Raw genomic sequence first — 22,134 nt, forward strand, 5'->3', positions numbered from 1 at the left:
GGTTAAGTCAAGTAACACAACATGATAGACAAACATGCGATGCAGACATTACGATGGAAGAGCTGACCCGAACAGTTTTTTCATTAAAAAATAATACCTCTCCTGGGCCATCAGGATACACTGGAGAATTTTACAAAGTATTTTGGTCAGAGCTGAAAACATTAGTATTCGCTACATGTAAAGAAATTTTCAGTTCCGGAGTAATGCCGTCAAATCTTAAGAAGAGTGTCACAGTTTTGATACCCAAAAAGAACAAAGATCCAAGAAGAATCGAAAACTTAAGGCCTATTAGTCTCCTGAATACATTTTACAAAATCATAACAAAGTTGCTAGCCACAAGACTAGCGAATGCTGCACCGAACATAATAAATGTAGATCAGACTGGATTCCTTAAAGGGAGATACATAGGTGAAAACATTCGATTAATACTTGACGTCATGCAGGCATGTAAAAACAAAAATATTCCTGCAATCCTACTAGCATGTGACCAAGAAAAGGCTTACGATAGCGTTGATTGGTCTTACATGAAAAAGACATTGAAACGATTTGGGTTTGGAAGAGACTTTTGTAGATGGATTGATATTATTTACAATGGTGGGCAGGATACATCATGTCAGGCAAATGTGCAAATAAACGGTAAATTGTCAAGCCCGTATAAAATTGAGCGAGGCCTTAGACAGGGATGCCCTTTGAGTTGTCTCTTATTTATCATATGCTTTGAACCACTTCTAGAGAGAATTCGTAAAGAAAATGCAATTAAAGGACTGACAATTAACGGAGCAAATGTTAAAGTATCTAGCTACGCTGACGACTTAACGATTATCATGGATGGATCTGAGCTATCTCTAAATAAATGTATGGATACCTTTGAGGACTTCGAAACAGCATCTGGGCTGAAATTGAACCGGCATAAGTCACAAGCTCTATGGTTGGGTAGGAACGGGCATTTAAGAAAGCCGATTTGCACGCAATTTAATATCCAGTGGCCAACGACACCCATTAATGTATTGGGCGTGAAGGTATCTAACAACCCGAATATTAACATTTCAGAAATAAATTATAATGAGAAATTTGTCATAATGAAGGATAAACTAGCGCCATGGATAGGTCGCGGTCTTACTCCATACGGGCGCGTTCACCTTTTGAAAACCGAATTGATATCTCAGCTGGTGTATGTTATGACAGTGCTTCCAGCTCCTCCAAAACCATTTATAAAAGAAGTAGAAAAGCTCATGTTCAAATTCATATGGGGCGGAAAGAAAGATAAAGTCAAACGTATGACATTAAAAAGTAAATATAAAGGTGGCGGCCTAAAGGTGCCAGACTTAGCACTTCAGGCACAGAGTTTAAAGGTTACCTGGATAAAAAGACTCCTAGATAAAAGCCACGATGCTAAGTGGAAGGGCCTGGTGACCCCAATGCTTTTTCTAAATGACGACATAACGCTGTTTCACTGCAATACAAATGCAAAGTACATAAAAAACACGGTAAAGAATACTTTTTGGGAGGAAACGTGCATTGCATGGAATAACATTAACGGAGCTAATCTTAGTGCCACAGATCAATTGCAAAATAGCATATTATGGGCGAACAAAGATTTGAACATAGAAAGCAATGCCAATATCAACAGGAAACATCTAATAGAAAAAGGTATCATTAGACTAGCAGATATATGTAACTTACGAAAGAAAGAATTAATGACAGTCAATGAAATTTCACAAAAATTTGGTGTGCACCCAATGGTTTCAGCGGCAATAAAAAACGCAGTGCCAACCGCTTGGAGCAATAAAATACGAAACCTTCAGAGAAGTGTCAATGCAACATCTATAGAACAGTTGCAAAATTTATCTAAACCAGCAAGATGGGCATACTCCAAGTTATTAGAACAAGTATTAGATACTACTCGGGGTGAAAAATCGCACACAAAGTGGGAAGCAGAGCTTGAAGGTGGAAGGCGGCTGAATTGGCCTGCTATTTACGCACGATTGCATTACGCTGTTGAAGATGTTAATCTAAAATGGTTGAATTACAGATGCATAAAAAGAATTTTACCAACAAACAAACTTCTTTTTACTTGTAACATCAAAGATACGGATCGATGTACGTACTGTCACCAGGTGGAAACAATTGGACATTTATTCTGGCATTGCCACCGAGTAAGGGCTTTTTGGAGCAGTATTGGTGAGTTATTTAACGGGCGCAATATTACATACAAAGTCGTAGTCACCGGTTTTGAGCACAACGATTCCGCGGTCTGCAAGCGCATCAATACTATTCTTTCATTGGGAAAACAGTTTATATGGTATAAGAGGGAATGCAATAGTCACTTATCTGAGCCCATATTCGTCACTTACCTGTACAACTATCTTAAAGTAGAAAGGTATGCTTATAAAATAAATGATCGAGAAACGAAATTCAACGATACCTGGGGCTCGTTGTTTTGCGCTTTAGCGGAGCGTGTAGAAAGGTAACCGCCTTAGAATATGAAACAAGCACTTTGTGACTAATTATTGTTGTGTGTCACGATGTTTGCGTAGTGCAACATGATGTGTACAGTTTTTTTTCTACGATGGGAAGGGGGGATGGGGCAAATGTCAGGTGTCGATGATACACAATGTTAAAATGACTGTCCTTTGTATGTATGTATGCATATGGTGTTTGTTATATAAAGTGTTAGTGGAAAACGATGTGCGCGCTACAAGCCCCCGCCCCCATGACCCATCCGGGCCAACCCGGGACTGGCCCCTCCTGTGAGGGGCCGGTCGGCCGGCCGGGCGTGCGGAGCGCCGACCTAGACGGGTCGGCGCTTCGCTCGCCCGGTCGGTGGTTAGGGGGCACCGCCCGGGGCTGCTTGCCGGGCGGTGCGGGCGGGGGCTGGCGGCCCGCCTGGAGCGCCGGGGAGGTAGCCATCAGATCTCCCCGGCTGGGGAGGTATCCCACAGCTCTCCCCGGGGCCGGGACGGCATATGTCACGAATTGACACCGTCCCGGCCTGGCCAGGCGGGTCGCCGATGGGAGCACAAAAATGTTTTTATGCTTATTTTTGCTTGTGTTTTATGTGAATTGTGTTAATAAAATGTATGAAAAAAAAAGGATTATTTGTGCTTGTTTTAGGCTTAATTTACTTGATTCTTAAAAGTTTTGTATGTAGAATTGGAAATAATCATGGCACAAGCCATTATTTTACTGGTGTGCTGTAAAAGAAGTGTGATTAACTGTCAGAAAGCAAGTAACCAATTGAGGTCTTGGACAACATTGAAGAGCACATCTACTATTGAAAGTCTTTTTGGTTTCAGAAAAAGGCTAAGACAGCTCATAATAGTCATAGCTCACATGATGGACCTCCAGTAAGTTGACAAAATGAAAATGCATGGAAGGATGTGCAGGATGGTGCCACACTTCAGAAAACATTGGTATGAAAGTGGGTGATGCGGGATTGTGTATACATCTTTGGTTGAAACACTTGAAGCACTTGAATATTCCAGCATTTTATTTTCATTTGTGCTTTTAGCTGCTCAGTTCTTCAAAGGCAGGGGTCAGATCAGTTCTAGGTGAATTGTGTAGATGTGACCTGTGGGTGCATTGCCTGACTGTCGGGTGAAACACAGTAGGTATCCATCACTTCCATGTGTTTTAGTCATAACAGAAATTACATCTACTCACCACCAAACTTTAAGACACTATCAGTGCCATTTTTCAAAATGCATAGAATAATCCACTCTCAATCACACCCGGTAAGATGTGAAGGCTGAAGGCTGAAGGCTGAGTGGTGTGTGGTTTGGTAGGTTGGTTGACCTTGTAGATTGGTAGGAAGTAGTTTGGTATAATAGGTTGTAGGCATGTAGGTGTGTTTGTAGGATGGTAGGTTGAAAGTTAGGCTGGTAGGTAAGGTTAGGTCAGGTATTATTCTACAAATTCCACAAAACCTTGCCAGTTGCCTGCTTCCACCATCCGAGATTGAACCAAACATTCAGAGACCTTCACACCACCGAAGAATCTACTTCTTGGGAACAATAAGGTGAACATTTAAATATTGGTGGGGGGGGGGGGGGCAGATGGCAGTATCACTGAGTAAATTTGACTGTGTGTCTTGTGTATATTTTGGCATGCAGCCAAGTTACTGTCCCCAACCAGCCTGTGTGCCCTGCCGTCTGGTGGCTGTTCGCTGAAGCATAAGCTATCTGAATCACCGCTAGGAAGTTTGAAGCACCTGGGTAGAGAAAATTGTTTGGGAGGGGAGCATGTAAAAGCAAAATAAATCAAGCACCATATCCAGTGTACCAAGCACTAAATGGCACTAGCATGCTGTTCCAAGTGGCTATAGGGAGCGACTGGCTGGGAAGGCTATGTTGGTTGCCCTGGAATTGAACCCTGATTGTTGAATCTAAGAAATAAGGAAATTACCCCTAAACTAGAATGCTTCCCTTTTGAAGCATAGGACGTTCCTCTCAACACTTATGTAGGTACTTTATGAATCTGCCACAATGGCGCGAAATCAGGGGCAAAAAGTGGGTCTCATTGTCATTACACCTACCATTCAAGATAAATATGTATTTTGAAGTGTAAACTAAAAAATTTCATCGATAAAACATGCATATTCATGTCATTGTCTGCTAGATGCGCAAAAATGGGCCTGACGTCCTAAACGGATATTTCCCATTAATTCATCGGATATTTCCGTTGGCGTTATCGTCATTTTTACGCGCGCTAACCAGTTTACATGAGTCGAAATATACGCACTTTTCGCTAAACGGAAATATCCGTTCTAATCGTCATTTTCGCTGAATCATGTAAACGGGGTAAGTGTGGTTACAGGCGTCGGCTGCTGTCCTCGGTTCTGATCGATGGAACTGAAGAGGCTTCTCGCGGGTGACCCCGGACTGACGGCGGCCTCCAGATGGCGTCTCCGGCTCCGGCTGCAGACTGTGACTCCGGGGTGAATCGTGCACCTTTTATAGCTCGAGGGGCTGCCACGCCCTGAGCCGGCCTCCGAGTCATTGCACCCAGGGTTTCTTTGTTACTCCTGTGCGTTTGAACTTGGCCGTTCACCATCTTCATATGGGGGGGGGGGGGTTGTACCAGTTGGTTAATCAATGTGTAGGATATAAGAACATTGATAAAAGTGTGAATCAACTCTGTCGTGCCTTTTCTTTATCCTCCATTTTTATTCTTATATCGCCTGCGTATCTGACCGCAGCAGCCTGTCAGCCTTCTTTTCCTCTGGTTATCCCAATACCTCGGTAGCTAAACGTCTTATCATACTCCATATAGCTCGTCGTTGTTTGTTTGAATTGAGGCTGAATTCCATAACAGCTTTAGTTAGCATCAAGAGCGTTTCTTTGCTCCAGCCAATTACAATGTACTTAGTAGACGACACTGCGTATCTTCGCCTTCGAATTCGAGCCTGCATTTGCCACAAGCCTCAGGTTTGACAGTCAATTCTCCCGCGGCTACTATATGGGCTGATTACTTCAGAAGCTACTCCTCCGTCCGATCTTCCGTCATAATGGTTTTATCTCCAAGAATCATACATCCTTTGTTGTCATCCTTTCTCGCGTCTGTATAGTGCTGCCCCCTCCCCCTTCGGTTAGCGGTGGCTCTGGCAACTAGTGTAGTGTCTTGGGCGTGTCCGCATCGTCAGCTGGCTAACACACCCGCTTCGCTGCTGACCTCTGCCCGCTACGTCTTGTGGTTGTGGGGTGTGGCTGTAGAGTGCTGCCTCTTCTATTCAGTGGCGAAATCTGTAACTACAGGTGCTTGCGGCTGTTGTGCAGGTCACCTTCAAGTCGTTCTGCCGGGTCACTCACCCTGGGTTGCTGTGCACCGACAAAGGAGGCTGTGTGCTCCAGCCGGCATCCATCCTTTACACTGCTCCATGATCTGTTGACATATCTTGCTGATCCAGCGTTATTTGACTGAGGTTCGAATCGCTCATCCTGCGGTAGCTGTCTCCATAGGCGGGCTTCGTAATGAGATTTTAACGGCTGCCCATTGCGGAGACCTCTGGAACTACAGCGTTTTTGCTTGCCGTAGGATCTTCCTGGCTGTGTCATTCCCACCGTGTGACTCAGCGCGGCGCAGCTGTTGTGGTACCTGACAGAGTAGGTACGTGACAAACTACTTATCAGGTATGCGGCATGTAGGAAAAATCTTACTGACCTCAGCCGTACGAAATTATTTGGAAACTCGGTTTGCAAAATTTGACTCCGGCCCTCGTGCTTCGCACTCGGGCCTACGTCAATTTTGCAAACCTCGTTTCCAAATAATTTCGTCGGCCCGGTCAGTAATATATATTCTTGCCTCGTCTTTGTTATCGACTGCAAAATATTCCGCACGTTTTTTGGAACAACAAGAACGTGACGTTGTTCTGCAAGATCTACCAGTTGAACCAGATAGATTCTGCTCAGGCTTGTTGACTCCAGTCAATGAGTGGCGATGACGCCTATAATCAATGAGTTGTTATGCTATGTTATGAATAAGATTGACTTCCTACCTCAAGATGCGTTGGTTCGTTTAATTTCTGAAACGTTCAACGAGGAGGCTATCGAGGCTGCCAAGAGCCTGTTGAACTCGCACGTATCGGATTCTGTTAAGGCTGGAAATCGACGAGGACAAAACAAAAAACAATTAAACATCCAGGACATCTACAAGATGGCTCTTGAGTGTGACAGAGCGGAGCTGCCACATTTTGTCGCGCTGGATCTGAACAAGCTGCCACCAGTGTCAGTTGATTGTATTGACATTAGTGCGCTGCTGCGAAAGCAGCAGCTAATGGAGATGGAGATGTCTCAAATGAAGACGACGATGGATGGTCTAATGCAAGTAAGCGTTGAAATGACAAAGAAGGTCGAAACTGTGATGTCCCGTGCGCCGGTCAGCCCAGCTGCTTCTACAAGTGCTGCGACTGCTGCGGGACAGGGAGCCGACCCGGCTGCCGCTGCGCGCCGGCCGTTGCCGGCTGCTGTAGCTCCACCAGCAGACGGCCAGGTGGCAGGTGGGGTGGCAGGTGCAGGGGCGCGGCTGGACAGCCGTGTAGCAGCGGCCGCGACGCGGCTGGTCCGCAACAGCCCCGGCGTGATGATGACGGTGCCGGGGCTGCCTCATATGCGGCAGTGGCTGCGGAGCCTGCTGTTGCTGACGGTTGGAGTGTGGCTAACAGGGCCAAACGAGGTAAGCCTCCTGCTGTAAAATCGTCGGCCAAGGCTAGCCCAGTGCCGAAAAGCGTCGTTGGGCAACAAAAGTCCTCCTTGATCAAGTCTGTTAAGAGCGTTAAACGCCTGTCGCTCTTTGTATCTCGTCTTCCCCCTGGCACTGACGCTAAAGTGGTGGAAGAGTACGCTAAGGAGCAGGTTGGGGCAGAAGAGGTTGTAGTGTCTAAGCTGAAGACAAAGTTTGACTCGTATGAATCGTACAGGCTTGATGTAACTGACCCGTCAGTTGACAACGTTCTTGATCCTGATATTTGGGCACAAGGGCTCTTAGTTCGGCGATTCTTTACAAAGAAAGCCAATGCCGTGATCCCTGAGGGTTCAGCGATTTCTGCGGCATGATGAGGTGTGTAGGGTGCTCCGGGGCGGTCTTGTGTGTGATTTTGTCGTTACTGTCTCTTTTATCTACAAATTATATGAAGGTTAGCACGTACAATTGTCAGTCATCTAAGCGAAACATAGGCAGTATACAATTGCTTTGTGACAATTCCGATATTATCTTTCTGCAAGAGCACTGGCTTTTTCCAGCTGATCTTCCTAGTTTAAATAGCATACTTTCTGATTTCATGGCCTATGGCATTTCTTCAATGAACACTAAAGATAGCATTATAATTGGGAGGCCTTATGGAGGGGTGGCTGTTATGTGGAAGAGAAAATATGCACCTTTTATGAAGGTAGCCACTTTCAGTGACGACAGAATAATTGGTCTAGAATATTGTTCCGACAACACTAAAGGTGGCCGTCCACTGGTTAGGCGCGCATCTTTACGCGATGAATTTAACATTGGAGTATATGGGCTGCGCGCCGACTGCGGTTCAGCGCCGAACGCGCGATGAAGCGCAGTCAGCTGATTATTCGTCGGCTGGTCGGCGCCGAATCACGCGCTGACGAGTTGAAATAATTGAACTTTTCAGCGCGCGCTAGGCGCTGAACGATTGCGCGCTGAATACACGCCTAACCAGTGGACGGCCACCTTAAGGTGTTGTTCCTTGGAATTTACTTGCCTTATAATGCCAGCCATAATTTTGAGGAGTTTGTTTTCTGTTTAGGGAAGATAAGAGCAATCATTGAAGAGTTTGATTCTCCATTCGTCTACATCCTTGGCGATTTTAATGCTGATCTGGTTCGAGATACTAATTTTGGTAGAGAGCTAAAATATTTCTGTGAAGAATCCCACTTAGTGGTAGCAGATGATGTGCTTCTTGATCGAGAAAGTGTTACTCATGTAAATGATGGCCATGGTACAGAGTCGTGGCTTGACCATATTGTCAGTACCACAGGCGCTTATAATCTTATTCAGCGTATTGATATTTGTAATTCTATTATCGGGTCTGACCATTTACCGTATGGTGGAGTATGTCTTAAGTATTGGCACGGGCGTTCGGAAAACTCTGGTATATGCTTTCGGCCCGCTCAGACTCAGACTCAGACTGCTTTTAAGTATCTGGGAAACGTTTTCGGACCGTGGTCATTTTTCATATACCAGCATGAGATTGTTCTGGGGTCATCGACCCTTTGCTCTGCTCGGAAGATGATATTACTTTGGTGGGCCATGTGGCGATAGCTATCGGAACGAAACGCAAAAGAACGCAAATAATTGAACATTTTTTTTATTCATCTGCGAGTCATTTTGGAACAGTCGACAGCTTAGTCAGCCAGCTCCGGGGGTCCCCGTGCCGTGCTCATTACGACTTTGTGTTGATGTTGAATGTCCCGCAGTTGCTGATGTTGAACACCACAGTCGATCCTGACATCACGGACTGAGTTTCCGTCACTGTGCTGGTGCTTGCCGAACTGGAGCTGGTGGCATAGGTGCCAGATGCGATCCTAAACGGCTCGCCAAGCATTACACTTGTGCACATGGCCTTTTGTACAGGCACGTCGGCCTCAGCGTAGTTTTCTAGGCTGGTTACGCTTTTGTGATCTGTCAATTGCGCTACGTACTCCCTGGGACAACCAGCGTCCAGGGCACGCTTGACGCAGGTTCTTCGTGCCGAATGATTGGTCTTCCTGCCTAGGATTCCGGCTCTCTGACAAGCCTTCTTGAGAAACTGGGCGATCGTGTTCTTTCCCAGTGCAGCATTTTGGTACCAGATTTGGTCACCATCCTTCCTTTTATGGTTTACCGCTAGATAGAACGGAGCGTCACTTTTCTTCATGTTTTCCGGACGATGGCTGGAAAACGTCTTGTATGTTTCCACAGGGCAGCGCCTGGGATCATCCTTGTTTGAAAAGGCCTTCGGAGCCAGGGTATATAGAACAACGGGTACACCAACGACGCGGAAAGCGCCCATTTTACCTGGATGAGTTACATGGTAGGTGATATATTTTTTGAATATGGAAAAATAGAGTATTCTATTCTGACGAGTAAAGCCAAATTCATAAAGCAGTTATTTTTAAATTATATGTACCAGAAATAACATACTGACCATAGTTTAAAACTTAGTCTAAAGTTAGTTGAAAAGCGTATAGTTGATACTAAGATGGCAGGAATCACTGGAAGGCGGAAATGGCGCAGCTGTTTCATTCTTAAAATGTGTTCGCAAGCAGGATTTACGTGATGCTAGCGACATCTATTTATGTAATCGGGAACGCTGATTGGCTGACCGAGTCCGTGAGCAGTATCACTAATGTACGCCAGTACAGGGTTGAGGCGATGTGCGCATGCGCAGGAACTTGTGCTCTCATGGAGGGGCTTTTGGTACCTCGGGCAGCGCCTAATGCTTTTTGGACCTCTTATGGCCTCCGCATCGAAAAATGCTAGATAAAAAGGTTGTAGAGGAAGCTTGAGAGGAAGCTAGAGGAAAAGGTTGTAGACCAGCCACCTCGCGTCCAGGACGAGAGGTGGCTGGTCGGACCCCAGTTCTTGACACTGGGAGAAGACGACTGGCCAAAGACACCGCCAGCTATGGACAAGCTGACATTGTTACTCATAATAACAATCTGAATCCCAATGTCCGCTTCTATAGGTATGGAGTTTGTACCGTAACGATGTAGGCAGTAGGAATATCAACTACCCCCCCCCCCCCATGACTCACCACATCCGAGATGAAGACGCCTGGACTGTTTTTTCTGCCGACGATGCTCAGACCCAGCCCCTTGCCAGGCCTTTTCACCATCTGAACGTCCATCTTCTCGAACACGTCCTCCTCTTTGGCGGCGCCCTCTTCCCGGTACACCAGCATCCGCACCTGACCATGGCCCAGTCTGGTCAATGGTACAGCCGCAGGACGTATTTAACTGGGTCGGCACTTGCCGACGGAGAACGGGGGTCTACGCCAACTTAGAACCAACGGGGGGAGGAGGCAGTTGACCGCCCCCCCCCCCTGAGATCTCAAAAACGAAGCAAGATAGCGACAAGCGGTTAACAGCATGGGGGATCTGCGTAGGATGTCCCTACGCAGGGACAAGATCTACAATTTGTACTAAGGTCATTTTCAGGTCAGGTCAAAGATGACGTCACAGGGGTCAAAAAAGTCAAAATGGTAGCTAGAAATGAAGTTTTTTTTTCGAATAACTTTCGAAGTAGCAGGCTAGGAAAAACCTAATGACACCATCGTGATCCCCTCATCAATCCGCATCGAACCATATATGTGTTAACCTCGAAAGGTCTAGGTCGAAGGTTGACCTCAGGTCACGTGACCTCAAGGTTATCATGCATACCATTCGATGCGCCTTGACGAGCTGAACACAAAGAGACCACCCGCTCGGCTGTATCTTGTTCCTGTAAAGAGTTATTAGCAAAAAACCTTTGGTGACCCTTGATGACGTCACATGACCTTACAGCTGCCCAAGGGCAGAAAAAAGCCTCAAGGTACTCAAGGTTGGTCGTATATGAAGTCATTCATGGCATAATGGGCCATTTTGACGCGTTTTAGGGGGAAACATTTTTCCCCATATGATGGGAAATCTTATAGGATCCGCGTTGATTTTTCCCCCATTGACTTATAAAGGGAAGGTCAAGAAATTGACCTGACCTTAGGTCATCGATATCAAAATTCCGAGATAAACAAATTGCAGCCATCCATGACTTCATTACATCCTGCGACTTTCAAAGGCCTCCGCCATCTACTGCAGCTCTGACACGGTGACAGTGCAAAAAGTGATTTAAGGTTGGGTCATTCGAAGTGACCTGGTGACCTGACCTAGAGAGGTAAAAGGTTCAAATTGGCACACCATGTGTAAAATTGATAAGGGAAAGGTCATGTCAAATTTCGCTGCGCTACGCGCCGCGGTTTTCCCGCTATTCGCGAAAAGCTCAGGGCGGGGAGCGGTTAACCGCCCCCTCCCGTCAGTGCGCGGGGCTGGGGGGGTAAATTTTACCCACCCTCGCGAATTTTTGCAATAACTCAAAAACGGCGGCACGCAGCACCGCCAAACTTTCAGTACCTTTTCTTACATCAATTTGACACGTTCCCTGAAAATTTGGGCGAAATCCGTCGCAATATTTTTGAGAAATTGACGTTTTAGTGACGTCATGTTCGCCATTTTCGCCTCAAAAACGGCAAAATTTTAAACGCCGCTAACATCTTCATTTTTAAAGGAATCAAGACGTAACAAAAAAGGTTATACGTAATTCTACTTTGTCTATCAAATGGCTATCTCGGTTTTTTGAAAATTTTGGATTTTGGCCAATTTAAAAAAACTGACTTTTTTGGGAAAATAATTATAAAATCCAAAATTTTGAGTGTATCGAAAAAACCGGAATATATGTCAGAGATGTGGTCTATGTGCACCTACATACCAATTTTTAGAAGAATCGGTTCAAAAATGTGGGAGTTATTAAAAATTTCATGACGTCACGACACACAAAAATTTTGAAAAGTGAATTTTTTGGAAGTTCTAGACCTCGTACGGAAACAAAAATAGCACCATTCGATTCGCCGTGAAAAACTGCATCAGATAGACACCTTTTTAGGCCTTAACAGCCAACTTTAAAATTTGACCTCACTTGACCTGACCTGGACCTGACCTCGACCTGAAATTCATCCAGATGTGGTCCATATCACCTATTGAGTGTGCCTATTGAATTCTATGAATAAAATGACCCATAAAACATGTGTCGCACATGTCCTTTTCTATATTTTGTTTTTGGTGACCTGACTTGACCTGACCTGACCTTGACCTTGACCTCTGAATGATATTGTATGCAGCAAATATTGTCTTGGTAGCCTAAGAACATGTTTTGGGCAATCAGTCTCAGTCCATTCTTCGGCAACTACGGTGCAAGGCCGATACTGTAGAAACTTGCAATTTGTACCCTTGACCTGACCTTGACCTTGACATCAAGGCTCAAACTTTAAATTAAGTACATGTTTTTAGTTGTTCGTGATGAGGTCTTTCGATTGGTGTTTGAATTTTCCACATCGGACCATTAGTTCGGGAGATAACAGGGGGGGGGGGGTAAAATTTACCCACCCGCAGCCCCGCGCGTTCGGCTGGAGACCCCAGCCCCGCGCGGGTTAATGTGAAGCAGCCGTCCATTAATTAATCCCCGCCCCGTTGGGGGGCCAATATGCCCCTCCCCCTGTGGGTTTTCCTGAATAGCAAGAAAACGGCGCCGCGAAGCGCCGCCAAATTTCTAGTACCTTTCCAGGCATCAATTTGACAACACACAAAATTTCCAGTCTTAGGTCACCTTAGGTGAGGAGTTATTGAGGTCATGTTCGAGCGAAAATGAGCAAAAAACATGAAATCTTGAAACGCTCACAAAAGCTAGAGTTAACAAGCTATTCCAGAGTTCTTTATGTGGTGGTGTGGGAAAAAGACGGCGCTACAAAATTGCTATCTCAGGCTTTCAAAATGTCGTGATTTTGATCCCCCAAAATAAGAATAAATCGATCTTTTTCATAAAATAGCAAAAATAAAATAACCGAATTTCGAAAAAAAACAATATTTATGATAATATCTACGCTCGTCTATCTACATGCCTAATTTCATATCGATACCTCCTTTTTGGCCAAGTTAGAGCGAAAAAACTTTAAAATTGAGGCCGTCAAATTTTTGAACTCCATTTTTAGCAATTCTAGAACACGTAGAGCAAAACAAAGAACATCATTAGACTCCCCGTCACGAGCTGCATCGAATCGATGCCCATTTTATCCAAAAACATCAAGTTTCAAAGTTAACCTCATTTGACCTGACCTTGACCTGACCTTCACCAGAACATAACCTAAATTGGTCCCAAAGGCTGCCTGACCGACATAATCGCATTTGTCATGTAAAATGGACCATAGAATATGCATTACATATTTTCTTTTGACCCTCAGTGACCTGAACACTATGACCTGACCTGGTATCAGTGACCTCAAATAGAAAAATATGTGCTTAATCCGCGCCCTGCTGGGAAGGGGGTGTTTGAACACCCCCTTATGGTTTTTCGCGATCGCCGCTGTTTTTGGTACACCTTATCATACATCAATTCTACACATGTTGTGAAAATTTCAGACCAAGGTCATTCAAGGTCAGGTCACCAGGCCACTTGAAGTGACCTCACCTCAAAAAAAAAGTTTCAATGTCTGTCATAGCTACACCGAGTGACCGATTGCTTTGAAACTTTCAACGATTGCTAAGAGTAATAGCACGTACAAAATTTATATCTCAGAATTTTGATATCGATGACCTAAGGTCAGATCAATTTTGCGACCTCCCCATTATAAGTCAATGGGAGAAAATTGAAATGCGCCTCTTTTGGACGAAAGGCATTATAAACACTCCCAAACACTGAATTACAAGTGGTTTCGACATACTGAACATGAAAATGGTGTCCGTGACCCCTGTTTATGCCCTGAGGTCATCTTAGGTCACGAATGGTTTCTAACAGTTTTTCGCAAATAACTTTTGATTGAGGCATGCTAGAGCGATGAAAACGCATTAGATGTGTTCAGCTCGACGATACGGATCGACTGATATGCAACATGACCCTTTCAGGTCAGGTCATGACCTTGACCTGAGGTCAAATTTTCAAGTTGACCTTTCAAGGTCAAGTTATAGTTCATTTGATGCGTCTTGACGAGAGGAACACGATGCCGGCAAAAGTAAGCTCGTGCAAGGCTTGGGTCAAAAGTTATTGCAGAAAAACTTTCCGAAAAAATCGGCTATTTTTGCAGTTTTTGCCCCCTGCAGGCAAAACCGTTGACGTTAGGTCAAATCTGAGAGAATTAATCAGTAAGAACGTTAATAGGGCTATCGAATGCGCTTTTCCGCGGCGCTGTAGCTCTATTGGTTCCCGAGTAATGCGTTGGCATCTTGGAAATTGTCGACATTCGACCTGGAAATCGGCGAAATTTTGCCTTCAATGACCTCTGGTGACCTGACCTTTGACCTGACCAAAAAATTGACTGAAGTGATTTCGTCATTATTTTTGACGCTCTTTCGAACGCCGCCTTCGGCGTATCGCTACGTGGCCCAGGAGCCGAGTTAGAAGGGGGGCTGTTCAGACCCCCCCCCCAGCAGGGCGTGGAAATCCAGGACCCCCAGCCGGGCGCGGGTTAATGAACAAGTCTCCATCGATGATTTTCAATGAAATGAATTTTACAGTCTTGAATATGTTTCAACGCTAACTTGAGAGACATTGTAACAAATAGTAAGAAAATTAACCTCACTCTCATTCTATCTAAAAGTAAATTCCATCATCGAGAGCTGATGATGGCGCAATGCCGAAAGCTTCTCAAAAAGTTTGTTTTATTTCGAATCCGGAATTTACTTTTAGATAGAATGAGAGTGAGGTTAATTTTCTTACTATTTGATACGAAATGAATTTTACTCTATTTTACAACACATTTCTTGAAATGCCTGTAAACGGTGAAAAGTCGACGTTTAACCTGAACTGTGACATCATCAGTTTGACCGAACTCAATGAAATTGGCTAACAAGGTATTCCCCGTTGGGGATATCCAACACCGTTTGCTGCTTGTCCTTATGCTGCGTGGTTCTCGAGCTCTTAGGGTGCCAAAGTCCCCCCCCCCCCCCAACGGGGCGTGTCACTCGGCAGACCACAACGAGGCGCGGGTTAAAAGTGATGATACGGCAACTCAGTGTGATAGTGCCGCCGTTGACCCTCGCCCGCACATGGAGGGGGGGGGGGTGTCATCCCCCTAGGTAGTTTTTCTGCTCTGAGGCCAGTTTTACCAACAGAAAAATAGCAGCCCGGCGCAATTTTTCTGTCAAAAACCAGCCGACGAGTTTCACCAACCAGGCGAAAAAATATCCGCCGGCGTGAAAAAATATCAGCCAGAAAAATAGCCAATGAGTTTCACCAACGGCAAATGCGGCATTAATGGAGTGTTATTTTGCGCCATTATTTGTAGAAAAACAGCCCAAAAAATAGACGGGGGACCCCGTCTATTTTTTTGATGTCGTGTTGGAACAATTGGCCTCATTTGTTACTAATTATCGTGATTTGCGCTTCTCAGTTGATATAATAATTTAATATCATTCATAGCCAATTTGTAAAGCATCTGGGCTTCAAGATTAGAAGAGGAATACTGATGATATTGCGTAAAGAAAGAGCCTTTGTCACCAGGCAGGACCAAAAGAAACCAACAAGACGGGTGTTTGGTGTTGTGGTGTTAGTTTTTTCGTTTAAATTATCTTTTTGCTACAAGCACCCAACAACAAGATGATAGAGCATTAACTAGTAATCAGCTTACAAGTTCATTGCTCGGACGGAAGTGGAAAATAATGATGGAAGGTCATTTTCGAAAATTGAAGGTGCTTGAAGAAATGCTGGAAGGAGAGGCAGAGAGGGTAGGCTCATTGGACTCAAGATTTTAAATAAATATGTCACTGTTTTCACATATTCAGCTACATTTGACATGGCAAGGCGCCAGGTACTGATACCACTACTACTTTTGGCCTTTGGGTGGAACTTGCTTGAGCTGTGCGGAATAGGGAAGGTGCATTGACATTGCTAAGACCGAATTGGCAAGATTTTCAAGATAAATGACAATAAATTTTTAAAAAGAAAATGAATAGCATGAAAGAAATGTATAAAGGCTTGTTTTTGAAGCAAAACGTGCAAAGTTTGCATGGTTGCGAACCCGAACAAACTTGCTGTCATAAGATTGTGCCACTGAACTCAGCAAGTCATGCTGCCAATATTGAAGGGAAAGAAAATAATAGTAATGTTGTAAAATGTAAATGAATCCATAACTGTTGTGTGTGCACTGTGCTGATATTGAATGCATGTGTATCTTGCACGCTTGAGTCATGCAGGGATCATGTTAAAACTGGCTGTAAGTATTGTGAGTTAGTTTTGGAAAATTGTGGAGGCACCAGGCAAATTGGGGCCAAAATGTTATTTGTTCACCTCAGCGCTGAACTTTCTGCACACAGAGTTTTCAGATCATGCGCCGAAATGTTCATGCGGCCCGTCCGTTACACTGGTCATGTTGACAGTGACAAGGATTTAATCTCAGTCTCATGTTGAAATACAATAATAATTCACTTAGCTTGATTTAGCTTATGTTTTTCATGCCAGTTCCTAGAATAAAGCAACAAATATTTTATGTCATGTGAGAAATATAATGACATTATGCAATATGCACAATTGCAGGCTGTGGCATGTTGTGAGGTTTTTCCTTGTTTATTGCTGAGTTTTTTCCAGTCTCTGCTGCAAAAACGGTGGTGAATCCACCGTCGTCCGACGGTTTCGATGACGCTAATCATCGGCGAGTGTTGCTGTGATGGCCGACTGAGCGCACAGCGGCAGCCGCCGCCGCCAATAACGACAGTGAGGACACCTCCGAGTCGGACGGAGACGCCGCCGCTGACGATTTCACCGTGCTGGACGAGGTGGAGCGCTCGAGCTGACAGGCCGTGCACCGCGTGCGCTGCCCGACTGGCTGGCGCACCCGCAGCCGATTGGCGACCGGCGGCCGGCGCCGGCCAATCTGCCGGCGCTCTGCCCCGAGCTGCGCGCCCGGCTGGCCGCCGAGGGCATCGAACAGGTGTTCCTGGTGCAGGTGACCGTGCTGCCCGAGCTGCTGGCGGCCACAGAGTCGCCGCTGCCACCGGCCGACCTCTGCGTCTCGGCGCCGGCCGGCCGCGGTACGACGCTGGCGTTTGTGCTGCCGGTAGTGCAGGCGCGGCGCCGGCCGCCGGGTGCGCGCGCTAGCTGTGCTACCCACACAGGCGCTGCCCGCTCAGGTGCCCGCCGTGTTCCGCCAGTACGACGCCGACACGCCGCTCTGCGTCCGGCTGCTTGGTGGAGACACAGTGGCACGAGGGGGCGCCAACTGGTGGCGGTGGGGCCGCGCGACCCGGTCTCCCTGGCTGATCGTGGTGAGCACTCCCGGCTGGCTGATGGATCACATAACCAGCTCCGAGGGCTTCTCGCTAGCGCACCTGCGCTACCTGGTGATCGACGAAGCCGACCGGGTGATCGAGATGGCCGAGACGGGCTGGCTGAAAGCGGTGGAGCGGGTGGCGGCGGCCACGGCCCGCCGCCCTGCATCGCCGGCCGGCTGACGGCCGCCGCCGTCTGCGCGCCTCACCTGCCGCTGCAGAAGCTGCCGTTCTTGGCCACCCTGTCACAGAACCCGGAGGCCGGAGAAGCTGGAGCGAATGTCGCTGTTCCAGCCGCGACTGCTGGCGGCCGGCACGGCAGCCGCCGCCGTCGCACTGCCCGGTTAGTTCGTCGGCAGGTTCACCACGCCGGCCGAGCTGAGCGAGTCGTTCAACGTGGTGGCGCCGCAGCCGCTGAAGCCGCTGCTGATGCACCATTTGCTCCGACAGCCCGACTGGCGACGCTCGCTCGTGTTGGTCAACTGGAACGAGGTGGCGCACCAGCTGGAGCTACCGCTGTCTGTGCTGGGCGCGCGCGTGACTGAGTTCTGTGGGGTAGTGCCGGCGTGCCGGCGGCGGCGCGCGCTAGGTGAGATGGCCGCGCTGGTGTGCTCGAGGCTATAGCGCGCGGTATTGACGTGGACGCCGTGGACGCGGTCGTGTCGTACGACATCCCGGCGTTGTTGAAGACGTACACTGCGTGCGTCGGACGGCGCGCATCTGCCGGGCCGGCCAGGCGGTCAAGCTAATGTTGGAGCGGCAGCGCAGCCATTTCCAGCGGCTGATGGTGCAGGCGGGCAAGGCGGGCGGCCGGGTGCGGGAGACGCTGGCGCTGCTGGACGAGCTACGAGCTGCGCCAGTACGAGGCGACCTACGTCAGTGGATTTCCACACTAGCTTCTAGTGGATCGCTGTTGTTTTTTATGCCCATTGCTCATGATTTATTTACATTTTAGAAATATTGCAATGAATAGGTGTATGCCTTGTCATCAGCCTAGAAAAGTTAAAGTAAGTAAAGCGTTTTAGTTGCATAATGTATATTTGTTCATGAACACGGATTTAACATGTCCTAACTCCCAAATATTTCGATATTAGACCCGAGTTACAAACCAATTGAAAGGCTTAGACGATCATTTGGGGCGTAGCCAGACGGCTCGGCTGGGTGTGAAAGCCGGCGACCAAGGTGGTGACCACCCGATCATAATGCACAGCGGTCTCCGTCGGACGATTGTGTCCGCGCGCAACGAATGATCTCGGCACACGCGGAGGAGTTCGGCAGGACTCTCCACTGAGCGGTACTGGGCGCAGTCGAACGACGGTCGACGACGCTAGCGCAGGTATTGTTAATTTGTTACGACTTACGAGCTGGACCAGTGTAGCGGGCCCGGAGCGAATATTCTTTGCTGTGTGGCGTTCCTTTTTCTCGACCGGGCCCGCGGCAAACGGGGCCTGCATATCGGCTAAAACCACCTAGCCGGGCAGTCTGACATCCACCTCGCCGAAGCGGAAAGAGCGACCACCCTCAGCCCTGCAATGACCGCGGTGCAGCAGGTAATCTGGGTAGGTATTTTCCTAAGGTAAGACACTCGCCTTGGCACAATGCTTTATATAGGCCTTGGCGAGTTCGTTAGCCCTCTTACTCCCGCTAGAAGGTGCTAATGCAGTGCACGCGAAGCCGCCTCGTAGCACCGCAGTTCAATCGCTCGGCTGCGGAACTGTCCGTCGTCCGTCCAGCTTCAGGTGGCGTCTCTGGGAGCAATGTTGACCGCTTCTTTGCCGCTCTTTTGAAAGCTAGGAAAGAGGTGCGGCTCCCGGATCTGTCAGGAGCGGGACTCATAGGCGGCGGAACGGGTAGGGCACCGGGGCACCGTGCCCCCCTTTGATTTTGACATTTTAATATAAGCCCTATGGGCGTTGCATGGAAAGAATGGGACCAAAAGTCGGCAGTGCCCCCTTAATTGAAGGTGTTCCGCTGCCACTGGAGTGGTCCCATCTAGTCCCCACCTCATAGGTGGAGGTCCACACATTGCGTTCTCGATCTACACGATGATTTTCTACAAGGTGCGACTAAAAACAGACAAAAAGGTACATAGCAAGTTGAAGGTATTGTTAAAATTAATATAATAGGCTGACAGGAAAAAAGATCTATCTTAAATTTGCCTTAAATGCAAGCTTCCTTACGTCACCTTTATGAATGACGTACCTACGCTTACAATTTGGTAGTTTTGTATTGATTGGCTTTTGCTGGGCACCAGAATGTTAATATAGATATGAAAGTTTATAATGCTCTACTTTGCTGTTATTACTTTTGAAAATAATGTAATAATTTACGATAATAATATTTCGAAATGTATATAGCATATGCATTAGAAATCACGCTTCAATTTGATTGAAAACATGCTTTAAATGATTTATTAACCTCCTTGACATATCGTAATTTGATATCGTAACAGAATATCAGCTGACTACCGGCGACAAATAATTTCCGTCCGAAGTCGGCTGGAATTTTTTGTTGGTGAAACTCGTGGCTGTGTGGCGTCTATTTTTTCGGCTGGATATTTTATTTCGGCGGCCGGCTGGTATTTTTTGGTAAAACTGGCCTCTGCACTAAACATTTTTCAAACCAGAAGCCTGATTTTTCGTATAGCTGCTTCTCTATCCTTTCTCAACGTCCACTGAATATTTCAAGTTTCTGTGGTTTTTTTGTTTGGCGGAGATATGAACTTGTTCTTCAGGTCATGTCATGACCCAAATGACCAATACCCAATATCTTGCATTGGCAATGAGTCTTGTGAGCTTTTGACACCTTGATGTCGTTTTTTTTTTTTTGCTAGTCTTACCTCTCATCTACCATGGAACATGTTATTCGACGATGTACAGATGTCAGGGTAAGGTCAACCTAGGTCATCTAAAAACATTGCATTTTAGGCTAGCTGAATTTACTTTTCGTGAAGTTGTATTTACTGCATTTTTGGTAAAAGCTTCTCAGTTCATGATTTCATGTAATAGGGACACACAAACCAATCGGTGCACACATCAGTATACACACAGACACACACAGACATACAAACACAAATAATTTCAGCGTATTTTTGGCCTGTAACACCGTTGAAGGCGAATTGGGAAATAACTGTAGGCTTGTTGAGACCATCATTTCAGTAGGCAGAGCTATAGTCAAGCGTGCCGTTTTTTGGGTTTGGGAACGTATTTTCGTTCCCATGTTGGGACCGAAAAACATAAATGTGGGAGTGTTAAGGCTGAAACAGACTCTTTCCGCGTTCAGGAAATCGCATGCGAGAGCCTATTCAAATACATTGTAATTCTTCTCGCATCAATCGCTTGCGGGAGGTGCGTGCGATTGATGCGAGCGTGCTTCCATGTATTTGAATAGGCTCTCGCATGCGATTTCCTGACTGCGGAAAGAGTCTGTTTCAAGCTCTACGCGGCGTTTCCTATTGATATTAAGGGTTGGTGTCGATGCTGGTTTGTGTGTCGTGATACCGTGATTTTCTTCCTGTTTTCTTTGGTTCTGGTCGTGATGCTTTCAACTAGTCTTCATGTAGCTTCCGTTAAACTTCATCACCGCCGCGTACCGACTATCACGCTCGCCCGTCAGTTTGTCGGCATATCATTTAGCAGTTAAGATTCCCAAGGCCCAAAATGCATAAAAGCAACAAGCTGTCGTGACTGACTAATTTTGTTTTAAGTCTGAATTGTGCCAATTTGCACTCCCATATCTCGGTAAACGTTCAGTGCCTACGCATCATAGGTAAATTTAACCAAACAAAGCGCACCAATAATGCCAGGAAAACTCAATAGCTCCATTAACTGTTCCACTACAAGCACGTTACGGAACTGTGAAGACAGAGGGAAGGAGAGGGAGAGTGAAAGAGAGAATGAGAGAGAGAGAGAGAGAGAGAGAGAGAGAGAGAGAGAGAGAGAGAGAGAGAGAGAGAGAGAGAGAGAGAGAGAGAGAGAGAGAGAGAGAGAGAGAGAGAGAGAGAGAGACCATTTATTCAATAACAAACAGATGAATATAACAAATCAAGTAGGCAATTGGCGCAAAAGTGCTACGCACTTGGCGCCGCTTGCTAAACGAGAAGTAGGTACTCAATGTATTTAGCAACAATAATAATGATGTTTTTTTCGTTTTTCGGCAATATCTTCTAAACCATTTGACGGATCAACACGAAACTTGCAACACCCTCAGCGGGATCAATTTGAAACCTTGTATTAAAATTTCAACTTTCTAGCTACCAAAGTTTGGCCGGAAATGGCGTCAGAGTGACGTCATGTCGGCCGATTTTGATGCAAAATCTTGAATTACTTCAAACGCTCTCAGTAGCTTAGTTTTAAAGCTATATCCAATTTCTTTGCATCAGTGGACTACAAATACACGCATCTATCAAACCACTATCTCGATTTTTCGAAATTTTGAGCATTTTGACAAATATTTTTTTACAATTACAAAAAAAATTGATTTTTTTCGAAAAGTTCCTGATTTTTCGCAACAACCGGAATATATGTGATAGAACACACACTGATTAACCCGGCAGTTGCTGGGGTATTTCGCCACCCACCGTTTGCTGGGGGGGGGGGGGCGTTAAACGCCCCCAGCCGATAACTCGAGAACCAATAGG

The 22,134-nt window shown here is 46.3% G+C and overlaps 1 protein-coding gene across 1 annotated transcript in view; it reads right to left on the bottom strand.

The window, feature by feature from the left end:
- Positions 1–6,889: 6,889 nt before the first annotated feature.
- LOC122389603 (multiple PDZ domain protein-like) overlaps positions 6,890–22,134 on the bottom strand; it is a 40,981-nt gene continuing 25,736 nt past the window's right edge. The window contains exons 4-6 of the mRNA XM_043381777.1: positions 10,243–10,399; positions 10,034–10,114; positions 6,890–7,053 (exon numbers count right to left, since the gene is read on the bottom strand). Of these exons, the coding sequence (XP_043237712.1) occupies positions 6,890–7,053; positions 10,034–10,114; positions 10,243–10,399 (402 nt within the window). The remainder of the gene's footprint in view (positions 7,054–10,033; positions 10,115–10,242; positions 10,400–22,134) is intronic.

The sequence above is a fragment of the Amphibalanus amphitrite genome, unplaced genomic scaffold, assembly GCF_019059575.1.
Source record: "Amphibalanus amphitrite isolate SeventyFive unplaced genomic scaffold, NRLGWU_Aamphi_draft 000364F_arrow, whole genome shotgun sequence".
NCBI classification, from domain to species: domain Eukaryota; kingdom Metazoa; phylum Arthropoda; class Thecostraca; order Balanomorpha; family Balanidae; genus Amphibalanus; species Amphibalanus amphitrite.